At 39.4% G+C, this 25,096-nt stretch overlaps 2 protein-coding genes across 3 annotated transcripts in view; one reads left to right on the top strand and one right to left on the bottom strand.

Moving 5' to 3' along the window:
* Positions 1-14,635, bottom strand: part of tgfb3 (transforming growth factor, beta 3) — a 36,940-nt gene extending 22,305 nt beyond the window's left edge. The window contains exons 1-2 of the mRNA XM_061968741.2: positions 13,894-14,635; positions 3,890-4,053 (exon numbers count right to left, since the gene is read on the bottom strand). Coding sequence (XP_061824725.1) covers positions 3,890-4,053; positions 13,894-14,239 — 510 coding nt within the window. The 5' untranslated portion in view covers positions 14,240-14,635. The remainder of the gene's footprint in view (positions 1-3,889; positions 4,054-13,893) is intronic.
* Positions 14,636-14,973: 338 nt separating this feature from the next.
* The window catches only part of ift43 (intraflagellar transport 43 homolog (Chlamydomonas)), a 22,408-nt gene continuing 12,285 nt past the window's right edge, over positions 14,974-25,096 (top strand). Inside the window, exons 1-4 of one of the 2 annotated variants that reach the window (XM_061968742.2) lie at positions 14,974-15,266; positions 17,326-17,427; positions 22,699-22,769; positions 24,851-24,886. In XM_061968742.2, coding sequence (XP_061824726.1) covers positions 15,222-15,266; positions 17,326-17,427; positions 22,699-22,769; positions 24,851-24,886 — 254 coding nt within the window. In that variant the 5' untranslated portion in view covers positions 14,974-15,221. The remainder of the gene's footprint in view (positions 15,267-17,325; positions 17,428-22,698; positions 22,770-24,850; positions 24,887-25,096) is intronic. The other variant, XM_061968743.2, reaches the window with a different exon arrangement.

Genomic DNA, 25,096 nt, shown 5'->3' with positions numbered 1-25,096 from the left:
ACAATGGCAATAAAAACTATTCTGATTCTGACTCTGATTCTGATTTTGATTCTAAGGTGAATACTGTACATTATTATTACATTACTCCATACAACTATTGTAGCTGTTAGTATATGTATATTTTTATACAATATTTATTATCTAAAAGTTTGTTATTCTTTTTAAAGGGCATATGACATATTGTGCTGTTTAATCACAAATTCAATTGATTTCAATTAATTTCAATGGAAGATGTTGACTTGAGATACAAGTGTTTTGTCTTAAGAGCTCAGCCACAGAACCAATGAGAGATGAGGTACTACTATGTAGCAAATGTAAAAGGGGACCTATGATAAATGTTGCCTTTTATGACTGATACATTTTGTTACAATGTTGGATGCTCGTGTTAAACAATGTCAGAATGTCAAATCATGAAGTTCATACATTATTACGAGAGCTTGCACGCAGTTTTGGATGTCTCCGTTGGCTGGGGGTCTTGCAGTCTGGCTACTTGGTATATGTATACACTGTGTACATTTTCAAAGGATAAATGATGATACTTTTGGAGATGGTGGGGCGTGGTTTCATTTACAATATTGGAAGGCCTCCACAATCAAACATCTTGCAGACAGACTCAAAATACGGGTTATAAAATTGACTGTAGAGCAAATTTACACCCAAGCATATCCAATACATATTATCTACACCACAAAGCAGTGTTTTAAATGTAGATTAAAATCATCATAGGTCCACTTTAGCTATTTATTTGGCTCATATGCTCAAAATGGTTACAAAACACAAAAACAAAAACCATCTCAATTACCGGTACACAAAAAAGTCCAATCAGATCGAATTATTGGTACATTTTCCAATTATTTAAAGTGAAACTACACAACATCAACAACACATCACAGTATATCTATACCCACTATATCATACATTTATATTTTTTATTTTAATGTGCAAAAGTTAAAGAGAAAGCAACATCAACAGGTACATTTTTGCCATTTTTTTTTAGAAAAGACTGGCATCGAGAAACACAAAGTGACTCAGCTTATGTTTCTTACTGCTGATTTCCTCACCTTTCCAGCATGTAATATCGAACTATGTACATTTTTATTAGAGATGTCCGATAAATGCTTTAAAATATAATATCGGAAATGATCGGTATCAGGTTTTTTTTAATTTTTTTTTATTTTATTAAATCAACATAAAAAACACAAGATACACTTACAATTAGTGCACCAACCCAAAAAAAACCTCCCTCCCCCATTCCCATTCATTCACACAAAAGGGTTGTTTCTTTCTGTTATTAATATTCTGGTTCCTACATTATATATCAATATATATCAATACAGTCTGCAAGGGATACAGTCCGTAAGCACAAATGATTGTGCGTGCTGCTGGTCCACTAATAGTACTAACCTTTAACAGTTAATTTTACTCATTTTCATTCATTACTAGTTTCTATGTAACTGTTTTTATATTGTTTTACTTTCTTTTTTATTCAAGAAAATGTTTTTAATTTATTTATCTTATTTTATTTTATTAGTATTTTAAAAAAAGGACCTTATCTTCACCATACCTATTTGTCCAAATTAGGCATAATAATGTGTTAATTCCACGACTGTATATATCAGTATCGGTTTATATTGGTTTCGGTTGATATCGGTATCAGTAATTAAAGAATTGGACAATATCGGAAAATCGGATATCGGCAAAAAGCCATTATCGGACATCCCTAGTTTTTATATTTCATTCTCTCTCCTCCCCCACTCATGTGTGCTCATGCTCACCGTGTAGTGTGTAACCCCTCCCTCCCTCTTCTGCTCAGTGTGACACACGGGGCGGACCCATCGCTGCATGCATGTTGTGAGCGCGACCGAACAACTTCTCCATAAGAGTCATAGCTTTTCTTCCTGTCACTCACACACACCAGTGACCTCGAGATAGATGCAGCTGTGACACAGGAATCCTAAAAAAAGTATCTGTCAAACTTGTTTTTTTTAGGGCCGCATCGCAATTATGGTTGCCCTCAAAGGGCCACGTGTAACAGTGAATATATGTGAATATATATTGCTACACAAATGGTTGATTATTAGATGCCACAGTTTTAAAGAACAAATACATTTAGTCAGAAACTGCTATTTTCCAGCCTTTCGCAGGCCACATAAATGATGTGGTGGGCCATATAATAAATGTGGATGACCAGATTAATAATGTGGCGGGCCAGATGTGGCCCCTTGGCCATGAGTTTGATAGCATTGTCTTAAAGGGTCATTGGCAAGTTAACAAACAATAGGGAGGAGTTATGGCGCTCATTTTAAGATACAGCAAATTAACATTTATGGAAGAGACGTTAACTGTTGAGCAGCTCAGAAATATGACTAACATTTTTTCAAAAAAACAGATCACAAAAATCCGGGTCATCTTTTATCCCCCCAAGAAACAGCGTCCTCTGCTGTGAACGTTTGTGTTTTGCATAACACGGCTATTAAAGTTAATTTGAATTATACACGCAAGTAATTTACTGCAACTAATCACGATGAATCAAAATACAAAAATGTGATTATTCTGATTTTCAAAATGGCATCATTTGATACCACTATTATGTTGTTGACATGAACATGATGGTAAAGGTGTTTAATAAACAAATTAGGTGCATATACACCATATTCCCATCTTTCTTGACTCTCTTTGCTTGTGTAACACAAAACATGATTGCTATAGATTAAAAACAAATGATATTTAATAGTGATTAATCAAAATTAATCCACAGCAAACTGTAATTAATCTGATTTAAAAATGTAATCGTTTGACAACACTAATTAAAACCTAGGTTAACTTCCTTTACTTCTAAGTATAGCTAACTCAGTGGCCTAGTGGTTAGAGTGTCCGCCCTGAGATCGGTAGATTGTGAGTTCAAACCCCGGCTGAGTCATACCAAAGACTATAAAAAAAAAAAATGGGACCCGTTACCTCCCTGCTTGGCACTCAGCATCAAGGGTTGGAATTGGGGGTTAAATCACCAAAAATGATTCCTGGGCGCAGCACCGCTGCTGCTCACTGCTCCCCTCACCTCCCAGGGGGTGAACAATGTAAAGCGCTTTGAGTCACTTGAGAAAAAGTGCTATATAAATGCAATTCACTTCACTTCACAACAAGGGGTTGGGTCAAATGCAGAGGACAAATTTCGCCACACCTAGTGTGTGTGACAATCATTGGTACTTTAACTTTAACTTTAATACATTTCATGATGGCCTTGACTGGAACAGATCATTGTCATTATTTCATGTGGAATATTGAAGCCCCTAGTGTGTTTGAGCCTAACCGTGTTACCAAACAATATCAGAATGTAATATAACTTCCTGTGGCAACGAGGGTCCGAGGGCCGGCAACTTTGGTGTAAAAGTGTGTGAGAGTGGGCAGTGTGTGTGTGTGTGTGTGAGGGGGGGGGGGTAAGTAACAAGCTCCATTGATCCCCCCTCAGTGGGTCACCATGGCTCTATCTCTTAATGGGTCCCTGGAAACAATCTAGTGGGCCGGACAGTCTGCATTCAGAGTAGTCTGGAATCGCAGGAAATGTAGCCACCCGATCATTACTCCGAACCTCCCACGGGAGGTTAATGAGGAAACCGAATCAAGAAAACTCCATGCCACAAAAACACTTAAACCCACACAAACGCAGGTGTAGATGATGAGTAACTTTCATAAAGAAGGACGGCAGCTTTGAATGTCGACATTGAAAAAAAGCAATAGCGGATTAGTAACCGAAAAGGCTTTTTAAATGCACAATCTGGAATAATGATCAGCGCAGCAGAGTTGGACTAACATAAAATGATTTTCTGTCACTGCTGGACCTGGTGGAAGGAGGAGGAGAGTGGTGGGGGGCACTGGCTAGTTCACACACCTGGTAGAGCTCAATCCTCTGTTCGTTTTTCTTGGCAGCGGGATTGGGGATCCTCAGAGCTCGAAACTCGGCCCTGAACAAGTTGGTGGAGTTCTTCTCCATGGTGGAGACGTTGAAGCGAAATACCTTGGAGGTGATTCCCTTTGGGCAGTAAGGGAGGTCATCTGCAGGTAAAATGGAAAAGCATGACTCAAACAGTAGGGACTCCAAGTTGAAATGTTGCTTTTGGCACACATCCTCCAAGCTTTTATTCATTACCTCATCGGATAGGTTATTATTAAAGCCCATTTTCCAAGGATATTCTTGTTTATCTTCTGGTGATTTATTTGATTTTTCAGAGTATTTTCTCGGATGGAGTTAATGCAGCACAGAAAAAGGTTTTAAAATGGTCCTTTTTTTTGTTTGCATATTCTCCTTTTGCTCATGAGCATTGCTACAACATGGATTCAAATATTTGTGCCCAAAACCAGTGGAACTGTAGATAAGGTCTCTTCTACCAGACTGGACATTAACAATCCTGTAAGGGAAATCTATAAGAACATCGTTAAGAACTTTTTGAGCCTCTTCAGACACTGTACTTTAAACTCATGTTCAGCAAAGCAGACATGAACATAGGGAAATTAGCAATCGATTAACGTTATGCTTGAGGGTGGGATTATCTCTGAATGTTTTAAGATCCTGTTTCCATGCTAGTGTTATATTCATATGCAAAATGCTGCTCAGAGAAGGAGCTCAACATCACTTTGAACTATCCAACATAAAAGCGGTTTGATGAAGTATGAAAAAAACAATGTCAACATACATACATTGTTCTGATTTATTAAAAAAACTCATTATTACTGTGAAACCATTCAATCTGTGCAATATTTATATTTGTTAATGAATGTACATGTGCAACAACCCACATATACTATACCAGTTACGTGCGGTCACTAGAGGCAGGTGGGCGGGGCCTCACCTGCCATCATGGAAAGAAAAAAAATGTAAAAAGAAAAAAAATGTATTTAATTGTTATATGTATTCAGTGATTATACTATAAAGTTATTTTCCATTTAACTTCACCAGTTTTAGATTATTTTTATTCAAAATCGCTGAATTTTCACATTTGCCGTTCAAATACTGAGAAGAGACGGTGCGGTGATCAGCAGCCAGTTGAGGCACATCACTCAGTGCCTCAACATGGATTGCGCAATGACTCGGCTAACTGCTGGCCTGCTGTGCAGTGAGACCGTATTACTATATGAATTATATTATACATTTCCATAGTTTAGTTAGCTGAGGTATATAATGTACAGTGTATTTTGTCAACAACTGTATGTGTGTAACGTATTTCTTGTGCTGAGCAATCATAAAACTGCTGCGAAGACGCACTGGCTGATGCTCGCAGTAATCCCGCCTCCTGGTGCCGGTTAATGCACCCCCCGACGGGAGCGCCACACCAACCAAAGCCACACCCAAACCCTCCACGTGCAAGACCGAATCCACCCAAAAAAACTTAACAAGAAGCCAAAAAGTGCAAAAACAACAATCCTCGCGTCGGAGGAGCCGTGAACGACTGCAGGGACACAACATTAGGTACACCTGCAGACTGCAGCACGGATTTCATATTTCATTCATTCACAACTCCTCCAACACGAACACCACTGTTCCCGCACTTATAAGTAAAGGTCAGACCATAATAACCTTTTTTTAATTAAATGTGCTTTTTTGTGTGCTACAGTTTGTATGTGTAAAGTTAAAGTTAAGTTAAAAGTACCAATGATTGTCACACACACACTAGATGTGGTGAAATGTGTCCTCTGCATTTGACCCATCCCCTTGATCACCCCCTGGGAGGTGAGGGGAGCAGTGGGCAGCAGCGGCGCCGCGCCCGGGAATCATTTTTGGTGATTTAACCCCCAATTCCAAGCCTTGATGCTGAGTGCCAAGCAGGGAAGAATGCTGGTATGAGCTTTTAAACATAACCCGTTAACTGCTGCCAATCAAATGGTGAATAAGATACTTTTTAGGGTTCATATGTTTGTAAATCTGACTGTGATGAAGTCAGTGCCTCACCAGTCATGAACCTCACCGCACGTCACTGTACTATACATGTATATAATCAGAACAATGCACCCTTTATTGCTTATTTGTTTTCTTTATCCAATTGCGCTATTCTTATTTTGTACCTTTATTTTTCTTTCCATTATTCTGTTTTCCGTTGCATAACTGCACCAGAGAAGCAGCTGCTTTTAATCTCACTATACATGCATATGTTGACGATAAAAGGCTTTCCATTATATTCTATTCAATTCTGATTACTGGTAAATATGTCAAGCCTGCAAAAGACAACACTAGTGCAGTTAAAGGTTGAGCTAAGTGTACGAAGGTGGTGTCCACATTGCTCTCTTTCACTGGCAAGAGTCTTCAATGAAGATAAAAGCACACCTGTCAACCCTCCTATTTCCCCCCAGAAACTCATATATTTTCGCTTTCTTTTCAGACGTCTTCCTGCGTCGTTATTTTTACCTTCAATGAAGAAAAATAAATCTGGTACTGCTGGCAGTTGGAGCGTCACAGCTTCCAGTTCACTCGGCCTCAGCACCATTCAGTAAAAATCACCGTAACACACATCCAAAAGATTATAAAAATGTCAGGCTTCAAAATAAAAGCATGCCAGTAACTAAAATATATTTAAAAAAAATGTCCTATACTTTAAAATGCAAATGTTGGTAAAGTAAAAGTGATGTTCAATTTTCATTTAATCATTTCGTTTGACATTTATATGTATCTTGCATTGTTATCTGCATGTCACACTATAATTATAATTATTAAACAATGGGTTCTGTGTTCATATTGTTGGGTGTCTGGAAAGGCTTCATTAGATTAAATTATTTCTTAGAGAACAAATTATTTTGGTTGTCTTTGTATGCAGTTTTCGTCTGACTTTTTAAACTGATCACTTCTGGAAAAAGCCATAACTCATTGTGTCAGAGGGATCATAATTAAATTGAAGCTGTGATTGGCGCGTGATGAGTTCAGGGTGTAACGTCAGCTGTCAGACGCTGGATGGATGAAGCAAAGGATGCGGTTCTTGCTATGCAGCATCTGCTTATGCCTCGCGTGACTCGAGCGGCAACGCAAACCAAATTCCCCACGTGGCTGCACTAACATGCCCTTCCCGCTTATGCTGGAGCTCCAAGGGTGCTCAGACAGAAGCCCAAATCTTCCCAAGAAGCAGAGAGTCTCGGCTCTGGCTCAGGAACGTGTGGGCCCACGTGCTGGAACAGGACAACATCCCGGCAAGCAGCAAGGCGGCAAACGACTCCACATGCCCTGCAAGCGCTAACTTGTAATCCACCTTAGTGGCGCGTGCACGTTTGATAGTGTGGCATGCTTGACATTTAAGGGAACATAAAGGGCCACATTGTGCTTGTATCTGAAAAGCTTCCTGTTGCACCCAAGGCTCGCCCTTCTTTTCATCATATCACCTGATAGTTTATTAGTTCAATGAGCCGGGCACATGCGGCGAGGAGCTAAGCAAGCACATAGCAAGCTTTTTACAAGCAAAGTGGAAACAGTCATTTACAGCCAAGCTCTGGCTAATTTATCACCCTCATCTTTAAATCTATTGAGAGGGGGTAATCACACCTTTTGGAAACTCATAAAAACATCTGTGTCATCCTAGAAACATGTCAGAGTACTTTATTTGACCCATAATCCTATTCCAGTGTCCTTACACTCTTTATCTGATATTTCCACTACCTTTTTTTTCAAAACCCTTCCTATTTATAGGTGACCTTTTCTGCATGTATCCCCTGCCACATATCAGTCCAGTGTTTCCACACAATCTACGAGGAGGGAACCTCAGTAGCCCTTTGCTCCACTCACTCATTGCCCCCACTGGAGGCAAAAAGCCCCCTTTTGGAGTGGAGATTAGAAATTCTAATCAAGTCTTTGGTTTCCTTTTGGATGACCTCATTTTTCCCATTGCATTGGTTTTAGGTGGATTTCACATTATGGCTTATTTTTGCCAAGGGTCTGAAAGGTAATTTGTTCCATGTCGGCAAGCTGAGGAGATTGCTTGCATAATTAAAAATGAAATACATGTACTAATTTTATGACCCAATATTGGAATGAGTCACATGCTGACACAAACAGCTGAAGCAAACGACCTTTTACAGTAGAAGCTACTAAAGTCGAACAGTTTGAACCTAATATTTTGGTCAGAGAACCTCGTGAGACTATTGCTGAGTTAGCGTCTAAAACAAGGGTCCCAAACTCGCAGCTCATATTTTGTGGCCCTCTACTTAACTTTATAGTAATGTAATTGAGGCCCGCACATCCTGGGCGGCTAACACTAAAATATGTCATGGCAATCTTGACTACCACTAGAAACAACACTAAATACAACGGTGAAAACACAAAATTCATAACACAAACTGTGCAACACCAAGAGCAACTTCCTGTAAGCAAGCGGAAGTGTCTCTGACCATCTCCTGAGAAACAACAGCGTCAAAGTATAAGATTTTTTCATTAAATTTGACATTTATAATGACTTAAAGGGGCTGTTCGCAACTTGCTAACAGTTAAATGTTTTTAAAGCAAACAATGTAAACAACACCACCATTAGCTAGGTTATGTTACCGTTAGTGGCTTAACAGAACATATTGGTTTTAAAACTGTCTATATTTTTCACAATTACTAAGTTTGTGTAAAAATGTGGTTTACTCTCGGCAATATGTACGCACAGGGAGTGCATGCACGCATACAAAAACAGTCCAAGAGCAGCAACAAACAATATGCAGTCATGTTGTTATGCATTCAATGATAGCTAATGCTAACTATCCAAATCAGTATTATTAGCAAAGAACATCCAAAGCTAATGCACGTGCATGTACTATGTACGTACGTAGAGTACGTAAGAGGGCGGGATATAACGTTGGAAAGTAAGTGCCCTCTAGACATGTGTGTAAATGTTACAAACAGCCCCTTTAAGGCCTACCATAGCTCGGGGGTCACAGTATACTCAAAGTTAGATTTAACGCAGTCCTTGGGGTCTGTAAAATACCGATCACCTTATTCCCGAGATCGTGTGGTTTGGAAATCTTTATTTTTTTACCCCTTTTTTTTGGAATAAAATATGCAATGTAGCCCGGCTGCCTAAACCTGTTTGGTGGATAGTGCACCCACGAGATGTGACGAGAATGGCACAAAAATATACAGGGCATTAGCCTACCGTGAAGCTAACTGGAACTCAAAGAGTCACCAATGTCAAATAAAAAGAAGGTCTAAGTGCAGCAATGAAGACAAGTAACTGTCATGTAGAGTAAACCAACACAGGATATGACCAGGAGGGACCCGTTATGACAGTAAGTTTGTAAATACGCTATAATTTGGTGAAAAACAAGGTGATTGACATTGGTGGAAAAAAAACGGGCAAACATTTGGGATCCACGGCACGATAGCGTTATAAAAAACATATTGGGCGCGTTATATCGAACTTTAACTGTAGCTAACACATTTAATCATGTGGTTAAAAGGCTCTATGTCCAGCAGCTCCTAGGTAAATTGTACTCTAAGGGATTACCACACCAATCTTGTTGTACTTTTTCTTTGGCTTTGTTGTGACGCCACCACAGAAATTTACCAGAGAAGGAACAGAAGCAAAAATGCTCCAAAAATGTCACATAAATAACTACGATGATGAAATATCAATTACGTGCACAAAGTGATTTTACCAAGTACATACACTAATGCTTCCACTTTTTGTGTGATTCTGTTTTTAATAAAAATGTTAGCCAAAAATATGCCCTGGTTTTATAACATATTTTGCTTCAGTTATCGTCAGCCAAACGTTGCGCATAATGTTTGTTTGCCCGCGAGTACACAAACAATGCCTTGTGTTGGTAATTCAGTCTCTGCGTTTTAAATGATTGAGTTTGGCTGCAAAATAAGCCAACGTGGAGCCAAAGAGAGTTGTGACTACCAGCACTTTGATGAAGATGGTGAGAAGCACTATATAATAAAATCAATAATCGCCAACACAAGCATCAATAAAGGTAAATGCAAAGTTCATTCATTCATTTCATTTGTCATTTCTATGTATTTTATATTGTTTTCTGCGTATGAAACTATTATTATTCTCTACAAAAAAGAACTCACAGCAAAGTACGAACGTACCTCTCCTCTAATCGCCAACAGAAGTCTTCAATAGAAGTAAAAGTGAAGTTAAATTATTAATTTCATTTGACATTTCTATGTATTTAATTTTGTTTTCTGCATAAAAAACTATAATTTTTCTCGTTAATGTGCTTTTTTTTGTTCATGCTGTTGTGTGTCCGAAACAGTTTGATTATTTAATTATTTCTAATAACCTACTCAGAGGCCTTGTGGTTAGAGTGTCCTCCCTGAGATCGGTAGGTTGTGAGTTCAAATCTCGGCCGAGTCATACCAAAGACTATAAAAATGGGACCCATTACCTCCCTGCTTGGCACTCAGCATCAAGGGTTGGAATTGGGGGTTAAATCACCAAAAATGATTCCCGGGCGCGGCCACCGCTGCTGCCCACTGCTCCCCTCACCTCCCAAGGGGTGAACAAGGGGATGGGTCAAATGCAGAGGACAAATTTCACCACACATAGTGTGTGTGTGACAATCATTGGTACTTTAACTTTAACTTAACGGAAGAGATTACTTCTGTTTTCGTATGATTTGGTTCTTGTCAGACCTTTTGCAACGGATTTCTAACAAAAATCGAGGTACAGTGCTAGTCATTAATTCTAGCAGTACCTATCAAACACAATTGGGTGGCGTTATTGTTCTGAAAACACCTTGCTGGCTGATTCTTCTCATTGTACTTCTGCCAGGTGTCATCAAAGATTGAGTAGTTTTTGCGTTTTCTTTTTTAAGTGATTGACTTGTTTTGCCCTTGTAAAGTATTAAATAAAGTTTTCTGACGGTAACTGTTGGACCAGTGGTACTTAACCTGGGTTCGATCGAACCCTAGGGGTTCGGTGAGTCGGCCTCAGGGGTTCAGCGGAGGTCAAAACACACCCAACTCATCGTGTAAATACAAACTTCTCCCTATCAGCGTATTACGGATACGGCAACAGATGACTGATTTGCAGGTGTGTAGTTTGTTGTGAGTTTATGCACTGTGTTGGTTTTGTTGTTTGAACAAGGTGATGTTCATGCACGGTTCATTTTGTGCACCAGTAAAAAAAACATGGTAACACTTTAGTATGGGGAACATATTCACCAATAATTAGTTGCTTATTAACATGCAAATTAGTAACATATTGGCTCTTAACTAGTCATTATTAAATACTTATTAATGCCTTATTCGGCATGGCCTTATTGTAACCCTAACCCTCTAACCCTGACCCTAACCCTAACCAAATAACTCTAAATTAAGTCTTTATTACTTAGAATATGTTCCCCTAGTGTCCAAATAACTCAAAATTAAGTCTTTGTTACGGTACTTAGAATATGTTCCCCATACTAAAGTGTTACCAAAAACGCATAACTTTATCTTGAATCTGAAAAAAAACTAAATATTTTATTCTTCACTAAAGAAGGGTTCGGTGAATGCGCATATGAAACTGGTGGGGTTCGGTACCTCCAACAAGGTTAAGAACCATTGCGTTAGACCCTGAAACAATTGAATTCTCTGCTTCCTATGGAATAATTGGTTGACACTGGAACAATTTGCAGTCAATAACATAATTTATTGTCCTTGATTATGAAGCTTCCACTAACTTCTATTCTTAAACTTTTGTTACACTAAAACGAGCACCCATAGCCACATTGGAGCTAACAGCTGTGTTGATTTTCGATGACAGGAGAAAAGATGGCCTTCAAAAACAGATGAGGGTTCAGTAGTGTGGGGACAGATTAATGGCGATCCTCCTCTACGCTATCCGACATCTGATAAAAAATAAGAAAAATAATTGGGAATCTCCTCTCCTTCCTGCTGTTGCCTGGGGGATAGTCTGTGATGTCACTCTCTCCAGAGCTTTGTGGGGGTAAACAAGGGAAATAGGAAGCATATTGCTGCAGGTGCAAGCCAGCTGCTGAAGTGCCTTGACCTCATAAAAGACAGTGCAGATGTGATTATCCACTTGGTTACACAATCTCAAATTGTAAAAAATCCCATGCACTTGCATTAGGCCGCTGTGTAAAAGATCTACATAAGCTGCTTGTACTCAGTGTCAATGTTTATAACTCTTCCAATGGCTAAATTATTTCAGTGCCAATCTGGACACATCTATATGACTTTGATGCTATTGCTTATAGATAGCAAATATATGATATTGGTCGTCGTGTCTGGGGAGGAAGAAAAAAATTGCGAGAGGAAAGAGAAAAAGTGTTGTGTTTAACTTTTTAACTGGGCGTGAAAACTTGACTATATTCCCACATACTCCAGCCTTCCAAAAAAAGTGACTGTAAAAGTCATTATACCCAGTGGGAATGAAAAAGAACGGAATTATCAAGGTGACAGACATTATGTTCCTACATGGCGAAACATGCCCTGCTCTTTATAATTATATAATGGAAAGTAGGAGAAAATTGCTGCTTAATGTATGTTGGCACAATTCTGTGTAATAATACGCCACACTGAGACGCAGTTTTGTCGGTGCCAGTAGTAAGTCAAGCTGATGTCTCGTATTATCACCTCCAGTATGAGTCCTGTGCGATGTGTCCTGGGCGATGGGCCATCACCGGTCCCACTCCTTAGACCTGTTGTTTGTTTTGGGAGCTCTGCTTGTACCTCCTGACCCGCGGATAAACTCCTGAGCTATTTGTAATGGTGGGATTCAAGATTCAAGACTTGGTGCTGGGAGGCTCTGCTCAATCTCGCAGCCCAGCATAAACACCTGTTGATCTGCACTGCTTGGCACGACATCACCCACCACCTTAAAACACTAACTCCATCTGGAGACTCAGAGTGCTGCTTATAGTGGACTTCTGTTCCTGGTGTCTGGAACAATCAACGGAGCGCACTTTACACAGGAAATACCAGCACGGATGAACAAGAGAATTGGATGAAAACACTGGGCTAACTCTGCTGCTTCATACAACCAGATTGAGTTAATAGAAGGGCGAGAGTTATAAAAGGGAATAAAAAATATTAGGAAACTGGAAGCCTGAAAATGGAAATGAGGTATTGGAGTTGGCGATGGACAGAAGAAGCTAACTGCCTGAGAATCCACCCCCCCTCTTTAGGAATGTGTCAGAATTAGGCTGGAGTTCCCATGGCTTTGGTGTGAGGTATGTATGAGGAATGGTTCTCATTCCAATTAGACTGTTTACTTTGTGCTCTCCTTTGCATCAGTGCGTAAAGGCGGCACTCAAACAAATGACAGCATCCAACATACACAATTAATACCCACATTATTCATAGCTTGTAACCACATTTTATAGCGGAAGTCCAGTGTTATTTTTTGAATGGCTGGAAATGTGTTTGTGTTAGAGATAATAGTACAACAATATTCACCTTTTTTCACATTTTGGAAATGATTCATATCATTTTGCAGGGATGCTTAACCATTTCAAAGGATCCTATTAAATTATTGGGATTAACTGTGCGCATATTCTCAATTAGTGTGAATTGCTGTAGAGCAGGTCTATTCAACTGGCGGCCAGGGGGCCAAACCCGGCCCGGGAATGACAACAGACCGGCCCGCGATGTTCAGTTCAAAAACTTGTACGAGAGTATTACATCTTTGCAGCACATTCCTAAAAATCCTAGTGTTGTCAAATAGAGGATCTTTGACTAGATATTTGGTATAAGGTCCTGTTAATTTAGTAACACTGACAAAACAAATAGACAACAATCAAGTGTCCAGGATAGTGGTTTCAGGAATATATTGTTCAAAATAAGAATAATCGTCAAGGGAGATGTCCTTAGCTTTTTGGAAATGTAGTTAAATAGCCCTGCTGTAGAGGATGGGTAACAGGTCATAATTAATATGTCATGCAGTCTAAACTGATCTACATAAACGGAATAAATGATGGACTTACTGTTTTCCGGAGGACCATTGACCATGTTGAACTTGTAAATCTCTTTGGCATAGTACTCAGTCTCTGTGTTATCCTGCCCACAGCTTTGCTGCCTGTCTCTTCCCAGCTCCTCAATCAGCTCCTTGGTGCTGTTATAGAGGGCCAGAACCTGAAACGGTACCTGACTCGGACCTGTCGTCTGAGGTGGACTGGTCAGTCGAAGCTTACTGAGAATCTGGCCCCGGACAGCCTCTACTCTCTTCTTCTTGATATGGTCAATGTCCACAGTGGTGCAAGTGGATAGTGACAGAATTATTGTCACACAGTTAGAAAGGAGGAAAAACAAAAGTGCTTTGCCCAGATTCATAGTTCACTCTGCTCACAACCGCCAGGTATAAGAATAAAACAACCAAAAGTTAATTCCGGCGTGAATAGAGTCCCCCTTTCCTCTTTTCATTCAGGTTGTGAGTGAGTTCTGTTCCTGGTGCAATCCCATGGTCTCAGGTGCTATGTCATTTTTGTAAAATGCGCATTTGCGAGAGTGCAAATCCGTGCCATATCGCAAAGTAGCATCAACCCTTCACCAAAGGTGTTTATCCTACTCTTCATTCCACCTGGACTCATACAGGCATATCGCATCCCTCACTTTCCTGCACACTCTGCACCGGGGATCAGTCTCTCCATTGACTGAGTGTCTGTCCGTCCACTTGTGGAGTCTACTCAGCCTGCAGTCCAGCCTCCAACGCTGCATCACCGCTCTCTCCCTCAACCTTTATAGTCTCCTGCTGTGACGTTTGTGAGGGAGGGCCAGCTATGTGTAGACCCAGCTCGGACAAGTGACGTCTGTCTTGGACCCAAATCAAAATTGTAATCTTCAAGAAAGAAAACAAAACGTTGGCCAATTCAGGATTTAACAGGTAGAAGACTGTTTTTAATTCAGAGTAACATGCATGAAACACCGACTCGATGCCACTCATTACGCATGCATCATGTTTTAGAGTCTGGACTAATAATTAAAATAAAAAACTGCACTCACCAGTGACGCTCAGTATGCCTAAAACATGCACAACACTGACATCTAGTGGACACAAGTGGGACACTAGATGGGATTCTGACAGCCTTAGAGGTTAGTACTGTACAACAGAAAGCCCATTTGTTTCTTTTAATAGGTGAAATTTTTTTTTACTAAAAGTTAGCACTAAATGAGCATTTTAATTACTGTACAGCATAAGAGTATCTCAGTACTTGCCAGCAAGCGTTACCATGACAACCGTTGCCCCGGCTGTGTGAAGCTTGTTGACATCCTACGAAGATGACCTAGCTAGCTAGCCGCAGCCATCTCGACAGAAATGGACGACAGCGCTCAACTGGGAGAAATTGGGCCAGTTAAAAACGTAAGTGTTTTGATAAACTCGCAGCAAGGAGGTGACGTATGGTGTATTCGTGCTTACCGTGTTTATTTCTGCGTATTAGTTCGAATCACGGTTACAGCCATGCTAGCTACACAGCCACAAGGCCAGGTAAGGATAACGCTTAAGCATTCATCTTAAAGTTAACGATATAGTTGTTTATCTGATGTAATCTTTAACTGCTAAAGAACAATAATGTCTGCCACAGATCAGAATTATGTTCAAATACGTAGGTTAAATGAAACAGAATTAGCAATGCTAACGTAACTCTACCTGCTTGCATATTCGCTAACATTAAGCGAACTATGTAATGTGTTAGATTGTCGTGTATTTATAGCTGGCAATGCTGTTCTTTCCGATCCGAAACCGAGTAAATTTCAGACTGGTGTTGGCGATACCAAGCTGATATCGATATTTTATGCGATTATATCTTTTAATTTGTCTGGTCAAATTTAAATAGTAGTCTATTTCAAATGCTGCTGCTCTTGGGGATCCATCTTCAAACAATATAAATTCACAGGGTAAATGGTGGCGTTATTCTTTTTATGTTCAACTCTGTATGTAGAGTCTTCAAATAGTCTACAATAAAATGATACATACACTTCCTGTTTTATCATACTGAGTGACTCATTTTAAGTGCCAGTAATTTTCTTAAACAAATAAAGTTTGCAATTGCTATGTATAATTTAATGACACTTACATTATGAATTATTTAGGAAACTTTAGCTGAATAAATCAAAACCTAATAAAGATTAGTGTAGTCCAGGGATCGGGAACCTTTTTGGCTGAGAGAGCCATGAAAGCCAAATATTTTAAAATGTATTTCCGTAAGAGCCATATAATATTTTTTAACACTGAATACAACTAAATGCGTGCATTTTTAAGTAAGACCAACATTTTTAGAGTATAATAAGTCTCTTTTTCTTTTTAATAACATTGTTATTCTGAAGCTAACCAATAATAGATAAAATACTTCTTACCATTAATGCAACTTCTAGAACAGGTGCGATAGAAAACGGATGGATGGATTAAAAGGCATGAGAATGTTTTATATTTTGAACGTTATTTTTAACACTGTGATTACCAGCGGAATTATTCATTACTTATCGTGTTAAGCGATGTCAGCTAAGATTTATCTGAGAGCCAGATGCAGTCATCAAAATAGCCATATCTGGCTCGAGAGCCATAGGTCCCCTACCCCTGGTGTAGTCCATCCATCCATCCATTTTCTACCGCTTGTCCCTTTCGTGGTCGCGGGGGGTCGCTGGAGCCTATCTCAGCTGCATTTGGGCGTAAGGCAGGGTACACCCTGGACAAGTCGCCACCTCATCACAGAGAATAGTGTAGTGTCATATATTATTTCATACATACAGTATGTGTATATATATATATATATATATATATATATATATATATATATATATATATATATATATATATATATATATATATATATTAGATAGATATTAGATAGATAGATACATGTTTTCCCACTAATCACTTTTCATTTAAACAGAATCTCAATGATTTAGTTACATACACTGTGTCCTGGTTAATGATATAGGCTAAGTTATCTCAAATAATTATAGTATAAAAAGTATCAATATTTTGCTTTTAGAATCAATATTAGAGCATAAAGATTTGTTATCGGCTGTTATCAATATTTTAGTATCCAGCCGCACATTAGTAATTACAGTATGTTTAAGAAATTGAGGTAAAGTTTGTGTTTGTCCGCTGCAGTTTTTACCACTGTACTTCAAGTGTTAGAAGTATAAAAGCAGTTGCTATTTGGAACACATTTATCATACATCCATTTTCTATAACGCTTGTAGTTACAGTATTGGGGTCACAAGTAAGGTCTAGCCTATCTCAGCTGACTTTGGGCAAGAAATAGGATACACCCTTCGAACTGGTCGCCAGTCATACGTAGGGCACATAGAAACAAAGCAAACAAACCCCTAAATTCATGTTTTTTTAAATGCAAGTCTGATGTACCGTTAGGGTTATTTACTGTCATGCTAACATTTTCAAGTTGCATTTTCAGGTTGCAAAATCTGGTCGTAGGGCTCGTCCTGCTGCAGACCAGTCATCACTTGGAGATGTTCGTAACTCCAGGAAGTCTTCCACTTCCGCCTCAGCTGGAGAAGTATGTGATCTCATGATACTGTATGATTGTTTGCATTCTATACATTTATGTCCATGGCATTAACTTGACCACCAAATGCACTGTCTCTCACACGTATGCTGTAATCAAGGATGATGAGGAGGTAGGTTGCACAAACATAGTGGTTTCTGTGTGCGTCTTCTGTTACGGCTCCTTAATCAACTTTATACCATCAATCATATTGTTTTGATACTGTCACTTGTTGACATTTGCCTATTTTCATATTATGGAAATCTATTACAATTACAACAACGAAAATGGTATAAAGTTTTAATGAAGGACTTTTTGTATGTTTAGGACGTTTGAGTTGCCATGTTGTTTTTGTTATTGTTTTGAAACCATCTGTATCGACAGTATTTTCCAGAACCACCTCAAAATAATGTAACTCTTGAAGTTGAAAAAATTCAAGTAGATTGCATGCTCAAAAACAAAAATTATGTCCACAAATGTTTACCTTCTTTGTTTGCTTGTGTTATGCATTTTATCTTCAAATGTCAAAGTCAATTGGAACCTGTACAACGTTATACAACTTATACCGGTAATTGGACCAAAATTCTCTATTTTAAAAGTCGCACACAATCCAGACATCTGTCGTATAATGCCATCTAGTTTGAAGTGTTCTTTTTCTTTGGTGTTTGTGTGATTTCAAAGAAGAAACATTTGAGCCAAACCGTTCAACAAAAATGTAATTTAATGCAACTAAGATAGGTGTGTGCAGCTCTGTTAGGGTTGCTCAGTTCAACATGGCAAAGTTGTCAACAAAGGAAGAAAAATGCGCACCAACAAGTTAGTTGCCTTTAGGGTTGCATATATAGATGATGTAAATTTGGCCGATGATGGAGCTTTTAATACTATTGTTATATTGTGATAATGCATGTTTATGACACATTTTAGCTGTGTCCCGCAAATGGCAGCTACCAGAGAAATACCTTGTCCTCAATGCAATATAGAGTCCTCGCTAGTGAGCTAGCAGGGAATGTCCCTCCACAGTGCATAGCTGCATCTGAGTCGACTATCCTCGCCTCCATGTCGGCAAATAAAGTACATTTCTTACAAGGATTATTATAACTAATGACTGAGTAATAGCTAAACATACTACACTGCACACCGTTGGAGGATACAATAAGCCATCCTAACCGGCAGCTCTCTAATCTACACAAAGGTGGGCGGATCAATACAAACGTTAACAGTAATGATACCAAGTATAGTATCAGTATATGGTCAATACTAGAGCGATTAGATCAATGTATTTTTTATTCTCACAAAATATTGTGGTGTTTTTGTTATTGTTTACCAACTCATGAAAAACAGTCCCTAGATGGGCTTTAGGGGCAAACACCACAGGATTTAAATCAGAACCTATAGTAGAAAATAATTTAAATGTTTAAATATCCTGTGTTTTTGTCTGTATAGAATTGTGATAAAATTTAATAATTTAATGATTTTGAAAATTTTAGGTATCAGTATTGGTATTGGTGTGACCAATACTGCCCCTGTAACTAATTCGTATTGGATTGATACCCACATTTGTAGTATTGACCAAAACAAATGTAAAGTATCCAAACAACAGAAGAATAAGTGTTTGTTACATTTTAACAAAAGTGTAGATAGACACACACATGTTACAACAGAAAGTAACCAGATATAAACAGTGAGTAAATTAGCAAGTGGATTACCGAATAATAGTTTGGAGAAAGTAATAGAACCGGAAATGACGCAGTATGTCAGCATTCAAATTAGGAACCTTTTGTAACCCGTTTTGAAATAGTTCTATTATCATTTACATACCAAAAAATATATCGTAGCATATATCGTTGTAGGAGGCTGCAATATACATAACGCAATATAGATTTTAGACCACATCGCCCATTCCTAACTGCCATTGGTTTTTATGTGAAGAGACTTGCTTCCAAAGCACAATTGGTGATCTCCTCTGTTCTCTTCATCATTGCACCTTGTCTGCAAAACAGCTATTAACTTATTTTTACACTTGTATTACAGTTAAAATGGTCATCTCGGCAGCCTTTTACAATGATGTCTAAGAATGTACTGCATTTAATAATGCAAAAATGTGTCAGGGCAATGTCAAAGAGCAAATCCTATTGCTGACATTTGTGTACTGAATCACGTTGCCTGAATTGGCAAATTGTGATGCGGTCAACACCCCCAAAGCAGAACCATCCCAGCAATGCTCATGCTTTAAGATAATCTTCCCAAATTAGGCCAACTTCCTCAATGCGGCCACCAATGATTCTCGCGCCCCCTCTGACCTGCTCGGCAAACGCAATACATTTTTCCAGCGTGTCGTGGGTTTATTTACACTAGTCATTTATCAAGCCTGGCCGCTTCTGCTTGAAATACCCAACTGATTGGTCACATTCCTATCATCCTTTTAAACAAAGACGCCACTGCTTTATGGACTCATACGGTTCGGACACTACATATTCTTAGCCGTGTAGACTATCACATAATCCTAATTTAGAAACCACAAGGGTTGAGCTAATTGCTTTAACAGCCCTGGCATTTTTGGTAATGAGCAATTGGAGGCACTGATTTGTTTGGATGAGGTCATTAGCAGTTTTTTGTTCGGGAAAAAGGCAATTAAAGGTGCCTAATCGTTAGTTTGATTAAACATCAAAACGGAATTCTTTAGAATGAATGACATTTTTGTGATCCCTGTGGTCAGTAATTGTACAAAATTTAGACTGCTTGTTGAACACAAACTTTTACTATAAGTGGTCATATCTATTTGCGTGTTTGTGTCCCCTTCCCTTATTCTGTGCCTAACAGTGACGTCCACATTTATAAATAGCTTGGCCAAAAGGAACCAGCCATGAAAATTGTTTTCCTCTTTCATCATAAATGAAAGACATTCTTCACGAGCACTTTGTCCTCTGCAGACTCAATTTGGTAATGAGAAATGTTGTGGCCTTTTTTTCTCTTTTCCACATTCATTTGTCTCGTGCCCCCATGTGCTTGTGTTGCAAGGAATGCATTCATTCAAGGGCAGTTCTCAGGGTCCCACTCTCAGGATCATGATGCATACTTGGTTTACTATTTTCAGAATCAAAGAACGATAGGGAGAAGGTCATTTTTTTCCCAGTTATTCTATTTTAAGGTCAGACTTACATAGGGCTCCTGGTAGTTCCCACACTCTGAGCTCCATATGTTGTGGTCTCGGACATGAGGGTATTCAAAAGTAAATGCATCTTAACTATATGAGGGCCCAACTTCTTATCACTTTTCAATTAAGCTTCTAAGTCTGTTCCACTGGTAGCAATCACTCTAGATTATCTGCTACAGATAAGAACTCCCCTTACTGGCAGCAGTGTGAAACTTAAGGTTGCTCATTAGTTTGGAGTAGGGGTGTAACGGTATTGTAGATACAGCGGTATTTCCGTTTCAAAGTTATCACAATAATACAGTGACGCCTGACGGTATCAAACACAATCTTGGTGTGTAGTTTTTTCTGGCGTTTAGCTTTGGCCGGGTCTGAAAATAAACAATCTCCCAGAATCTTGTGTGCAGCGCAGGGCGCCAAGGTGTGGGCATCGAACGCCGTAAACAGGAAGTGCGATGGGTTCGTAGTCGATGAGAAGAATAGTTTTTTTGGACATTTCCTAAAAAATGCCTTCAAAATGTATTTATAACTATTTGAGTTATGGTAAGTTGCTAACAAACACACAAACAAACCCTGGTGTAAACATAACCTCTTTGGCGGCTGTAAAAAAAAGTCTGCGCTCTACAAAGCAATACTTTCGTGTGGAGCGTTTTCAAGGCGACACAGAGCCAGTCTGTCACATCGCACCGCATGGACGTAATCACCCAAAAAAAAGTTCCAACACTGGAAATATGAGTTCATTGAAATACTACTTGATAAATCCTTAATCCATCCATCCATTTTCCACCCCTTGTCTCGCTTGATGTCGCGGGGGCGGGCTCTCCAGCTGCACTCGATGCAAGGCAGCGTACACCCTGGACAAGTCGCCTCCTCAAACATTTGAAGTCAGAGAGGCCAAAAATCAATTTGTGCAGTATTTACATTAAAAGAGAAATTGTTAGTTAACTTCTCTGAGAAACAGACTAATATTAACATGTCAACTGTGGAGGACACGGCTTGTCAAAAAGTAAAAGTTGAAAGACACTAAAGTGAACATTATTGTTTTACATTGGAGGTTTACAACACACCAGCCTTTCCTCGTCTCCCACAGTGGTTACAGTGAAGCCAAGTGCCACATAGGCTTCATCATATTCTGGTACGGCAAAAAAAGCATGTTCCCTGAGGCCTTTCTATTTGAGAAAGACTGAATTACAGTAAGTGTGTTCATCCTAAACATTCCTGCTACTTAATTTTACCAACTACAGCATTTTTAAGTCTTTTTTTATTTTAATTTTTTTTGGGACATATACCACAATAATATTGTACCGTGGCCTTAATACCGTGATAATATCGTACTGTGAGATTTTGATACCGTTACAGCTAGTTTGAAGAGGTTATTTAAAAAATGTGTCGGACAGTCAGTCCATGAGACATTTGCGACTGAGTTACACATTAAATAATTTATAAATTACCACATTTTATGTGACTTAACTTTCGCCTGTCCCACGAGACAAACCAATTACCGTATTTTTCGGAGTATAAGTCGCTCCGGAGTACAAGTCGCACCGGCCGAAAATGCATAGTAAAGAAGGAAAAAAACATAAGTCGCACTGGATTATAAGTCGCACCCCCGGCCAAATTTAGAAAAAAACTGCGACTTATAGTCCGAAAAATACGGTAGCCTGTTCATAGAGGTATAATAAAACTCCTGATAGGAAGTCGCCATTTGTCATATGTGTTATATCTTTGTTACATAGGATAATGCACAATAATGAACATATAAAATGTAAATGAAAATGTGCCAGAACTTCCATCTGCTGTCCCCAGCAAGTTGATGGTATGTATGTAGTATACTCAATCAACCTGCCGGAGACCGTCTTTTTGCAAAGAAACAAGCCCAGGGCACCCATTAATTCAGCATTATGGAGAGTTGTATTTTTTATGCACTTATTTTTGCTGTATTTATCTGTCACATGTGGGAGGCCGGTCCGTGAAAATAATGTCTACATTAAACCGGTCCGTGGTGCAAAAAAGGTTGGGGCCCCTGCTTTAAGAAGTTTTGATAGAAATAGCTATAGACATTGTTTTAGTTATTTTGCATGATTCAAGCCCACTGGCAGTTTACTCAAATATATTTTGTTTTCTTCCTCCAGGGCCCGCCTACTAAGCCCCCCAGGAGGCAGGGCGGCTGGGCAGAAGAAAGTTCTGGATCAGGTGCTGGCAAGTACGTCTCTTCATTATTCACCTTCTTCTCCATTGCCTGCACTAGAGGCTGTGAGCTGTGCTCTCACATTATGTGTGTTATTAATGGACTCTGATGCTGTGGAACGAGTTTATTTATCAGTGAATATTTGGGCCTCAGGCTGTGAATCAGCAAGGTTAGAGGGAGCCTGAGTAAGCAGACCGCTCTCCATTCGTCTTCATCTACGAGCGAGGCGGTAATTGACATGGTTAATACATCAGCCACAGGAGGGCACTGTTAGCAAGCCAGTTCCTCCATCACGGCCGCTCCAGACACTTTATCACACCATGCGTGCTTCTGCGAACTGCACTCTACAGGAGGAGCATAACACAATATCAAGGCAGTCATTACATTTTTATACATACATGTTTTTTATTGGTAGGTGCCCTGTTATACATTCTCCTCATTGTGCCACAGTTTTCTTTGTGCATTCTGCTCATTGTGCCACAGTTTTCTTAAGTCTCAAGTTGAAGGGGGAGAATGAGAGCTTTCAGGTGATTAGTAATTTATTTAGTTTACTGCATCGTCAGTGCAAGCAGGCCAACCAGCCAAACCATTGGCTCCTTTCTCCTGTCGCCAGAAGGTCAGTGCGTCACTTCTCTGCGTTTCTGTAACCCAGCTTGATTCCCAGCCTCAAAGCTATTGAAATACAGGAGGTGTAAAAGGGGTTTTGCACGTGCATTGATCCTCTCTGAAACAAAGTAAGTAATGGCCCCCCCTGGAGCCTGCAAGGACTTTTCCCTTCAATGTCACCCCTCATGCTCAATCACCGCCGCTCTCCTCCCACTAATCCCAGCGCAGAAATCCCAGGATTTGTCGATCTATCACTTCTAATTGACACTAAATGATCTGTCAGTTTATTGATGAACCTTTGAAACCAGGTTGTCACAATATATTTTATCCCGAACAACTTCTTTTCCAGACAGTTTTACCATGTCTATCGCTTTGCCTTACATGAGTCTTAATCAAGTAACCAGTAATGTGTCTTTAGTGTCGAACCTCCCAGCCCCGGCCTAGACAGGACACAGTCCAAGGGCAGGCAGGTACATTAGCCTCTCCGTTCCTCTCTGGCCTGCCTGGTTAGACACCTGGTTCCCCACTGTTGATTTTGCTTAATAAGACGGCATTCTTAAGATAGACACAAAGCAATTAGCTTATCAGGTCAATAAAACAAGTCATGTAGCCTACATATAATACACACTGTCCATGACATAAAATTAGTTTGTGTATTAAGGATGAAAAATGATGAAGTGTGGTCATATAATCAATTAGATTGTAAGTGAGGGCTTTATAGATGAAAACAAGCATTCCTTACAGTGTGAATAAAAGTTTAATGTTGCTGATAATGGTAAAAATAAAAGGTAGGCCTTAGACTTAAAACACACACTGAGTCAAACAGTGATTTATTATGTCTTAAACTCAATAATCACAATCATGTCACTTGATATAATTTGCATCATGCAAAGCACCCCCCGCAACCCTGAAAGGGACAAGCGGTAGAAAATGGTTGGATGGACAAAGCAAAATGTTTTAAAATGTGTCAAGTTGTTTAGGATGAATCCTGCCCTGACTGTTTGAGCTAGACACCAATAGGGGGCACTATATAACCAGGAAAACAAACAAAAACTTGTTGCTGCCTTAAGAAGGCTTGTGTGTTTGATGAAGATGTACTAAATCCGAATTCAACCGTTGCTTCAAAATATCGCTGTCTAAATTACTGAGCTTATTGAGATCTGTTCCATGTATTTCTGACTTAATGTGATTGCTTCCTATGTTGAAATGGAGAGCATCTGTTCGAAATAGTGATGGGGGGAAGAGTGGCGTTAAACATAGTGTTTTATAGTCCATGAATTGTTCCAGCTCAGCTGTCTAACATGAGTGAAGTCTCAAAAGATATCAGCATGATTCAGCAGATGACCAGAGAAGACACACCCATTGTTGACTCGCTCAGGGCAGAATCACTATCATACCATACAGATAAATACTATTATTTGGAAGAAGACTATTACTCTACTTGTATGAGCACTGCCTTACAATTGTTTGTCCTTTCTACATGTACACAGATCCTCAAGAAGAGCTGCTGCTGACGACCTGGAAGAGTAAGCTGACTCAGCCACATCATCATCCATACTTCTAAGTACTTTTGTAGCTGCTGATTGAATTCAATGACAGTTACATTTCTGCACGTGGATATACATAGTTCAGTTTAAATATTCGCCTTGCAGCAAAGTAGAAGTGGGGCTGCTCATTCACATTGTCCTTGATTGCACCTATTCCTTGCCTTCCAAGAACAATCACTTAACATGATT

The sequence above is a fragment of the Nerophis lumbriciformis genome, linkage group LG08, assembly GCF_033978685.3.
Source record: "Nerophis lumbriciformis linkage group LG08, RoL_Nlum_v2.1, whole genome shotgun sequence".
Lineage (NCBI taxonomy): Eukaryota > Metazoa > Chordata > Actinopteri > Syngnathiformes > Syngnathidae > Nerophis > Nerophis lumbriciformis.
Note: the sequence above shows the minus strand (reverse complement) of the source record. Positions and strands in the feature narration are given on the sequence as shown.